The sequence below is a fragment of the Aedes albopictus genome, chromosome 3 (assembly GCF_035046485.1).
Source record: "Aedes albopictus strain Foshan chromosome 3, AalbF5, whole genome shotgun sequence".
Lineage (NCBI taxonomy): Eukaryota > Metazoa > Arthropoda > Insecta > Diptera > Culicidae > Aedes > Aedes albopictus.
In genome coordinates this window covers 433,191,824-433,193,457 of record NC_085138.1, presented here as the reverse complement: position 1 = coordinate 433,193,457, position 1,634 = coordinate 433,191,824, and the positions used below count along the sequence as shown (strand labels likewise).

General features: G+C 46.1%; 1 protein-coding gene across 1 annotated transcript; it reads left to right on the top strand.

Moving 5' to 3' along the window:
- Window positions 1–669: 669 nt before the first annotated feature.
- LOC109425906 (cuticle protein 19-like) lies at window positions 670–1,380 on the top strand. Its single transcript, XM_019701279.3, has 2 exons — window positions 670–800; window positions 871–1,380. The coding sequence occupies exons 1-2, from the start codon at window positions 792–794 to the stop codon at window positions 1,228–1,230; spliced, it is 369 nt and encodes a 122-aa protein (XP_019556824.1). The 5' UTR covers window positions 670–791; the 3' UTR covers window positions 1,231–1,380.
- The last annotated feature ends 254 nt before the right edge of the window (window positions 1,381–1,634 follow it).

The following is a 1,634-nucleotide window of genomic DNA, read 5'->3' as shown; positions in this document are numbered from 1 at the left end:
ATTTTCTGTCCAACACTAAATAAAAACTTCAATAATTAAATTAAATTTTAAATCTAATTTAAGAATTAGTCTTGTCTTCTTGACTTCGCAACTCTTATTTCAAAATTCCTTTACACAGCATACGCAAAATGTTGCAACTTTTAGGCCAAACGCATCGGACGCCTATTAATTCAATGCCAGACATGTTCGCATTTTCTTCTCACTGCCATCCATCCATCCAATCCCATCATCGGCACTGACCTACGAGTGTACGAGATTCACTGAAACAAGCTCCCCAATTTAGTAAGTAGACGGCTGCATTAAACAGCCCAATGTCAGTGGCAGCATTGAGCCAAAAATTGCGTGCCGTATCGCTTTGAGAAATTGACTAGATGTTGCAGCAGCATGGTTCTTTTTCATAGGTTGTATGATTCATCGGAGCGCTCTGCTGACTACTCAGCTCACTCCGGCGGCCTAGCCGTGTTATGGGCTAATTCGGTGGCAAGGCCTAGCGCCGCCGTCGCCGTCACTTTCGGTAGGTAATGCAAACAACCGAAAAAAGCAAATCTTACGAGCACCGCACGGACGTCGTCGTCGTATAAGGTTGTTGCATGCGGCCCTCGCTAGCCGTACTGCTCTGTAGGCCCGGTAGGTTGCGTTTTGCTTTTCACTCACTTTTTGAAGGAAAATGCGATTTGAGTGTGGATCGGAAACTTGTATAAAACGCTGCGCTTTCTGGGAGGAAAGCATCAGTCTTCAAGTAGCTTTTTCAAGTAGTGTTTCAGTGCTTCCAACCACCCAGGAGATCCAAGATGTTCAAGGTAGGTCCTTTTGGGACAGGGGAGAATCATTAGACAGTCGGGTTGATTGGCATTTTGAATTTCTTCGCAGATCATCGCTTTGGTTGCCTGTTTGGCCGTTGTTGCCTCGGCTCAGTACTACGGAGAACATCACGGCCATCACGCTGTGGAGCACAAGGAACACCACCACGAGGAACATCACGATCATCCCAAGTACAAGTACGAGTACGGAGTTAAGGATGGGCACACCGGAGACCACAAGAGCCAGTGGGAACACCGTGATGGGGATGTCGTCAAGGGAGGATACACCCTGGATGAAGCCGACGGTACCCACCGTGAGGTTGAGTACAAATCCGACCACCACAACGGTTTCCAGGCCCATGTTAAGCGCGTCGGCCATGCCCATCACCCACATGGCGAGAGCTACGCCAACGTTGACCAGCACCACTAAAGTGTTCCGGCGACGGGTGGCAAGACCCAAGCGGAAATCCTTCAAGTTCCTATTGCCACGTTTTGTACCTTGTTGTTAGAATGTGATTCTATTGCAGAATACGACTGATTTTAAAAACAATACAATCGCACCACTTCCATATTACCAAAACTTCTTGAATAATTTACAAACGATATCACAACATACGAGTGCCGAGGAATGCATCTGCATTGGACAATTTGGTCCAATCCTTGTAAACTGTCAAAGGTCCTACCAGCCCTTCGATGGCGCCTTAAAGCTAACTAGCCTATAGTTTCCTCTACATACGGGTAAAAATGTACAGTGAACGAAATTTGCTTAGCTTAGCCACATTTCTTCTAAATTGTTCACAACTACAGGTATGTTCAAAATTGAGGAGTTTCAAT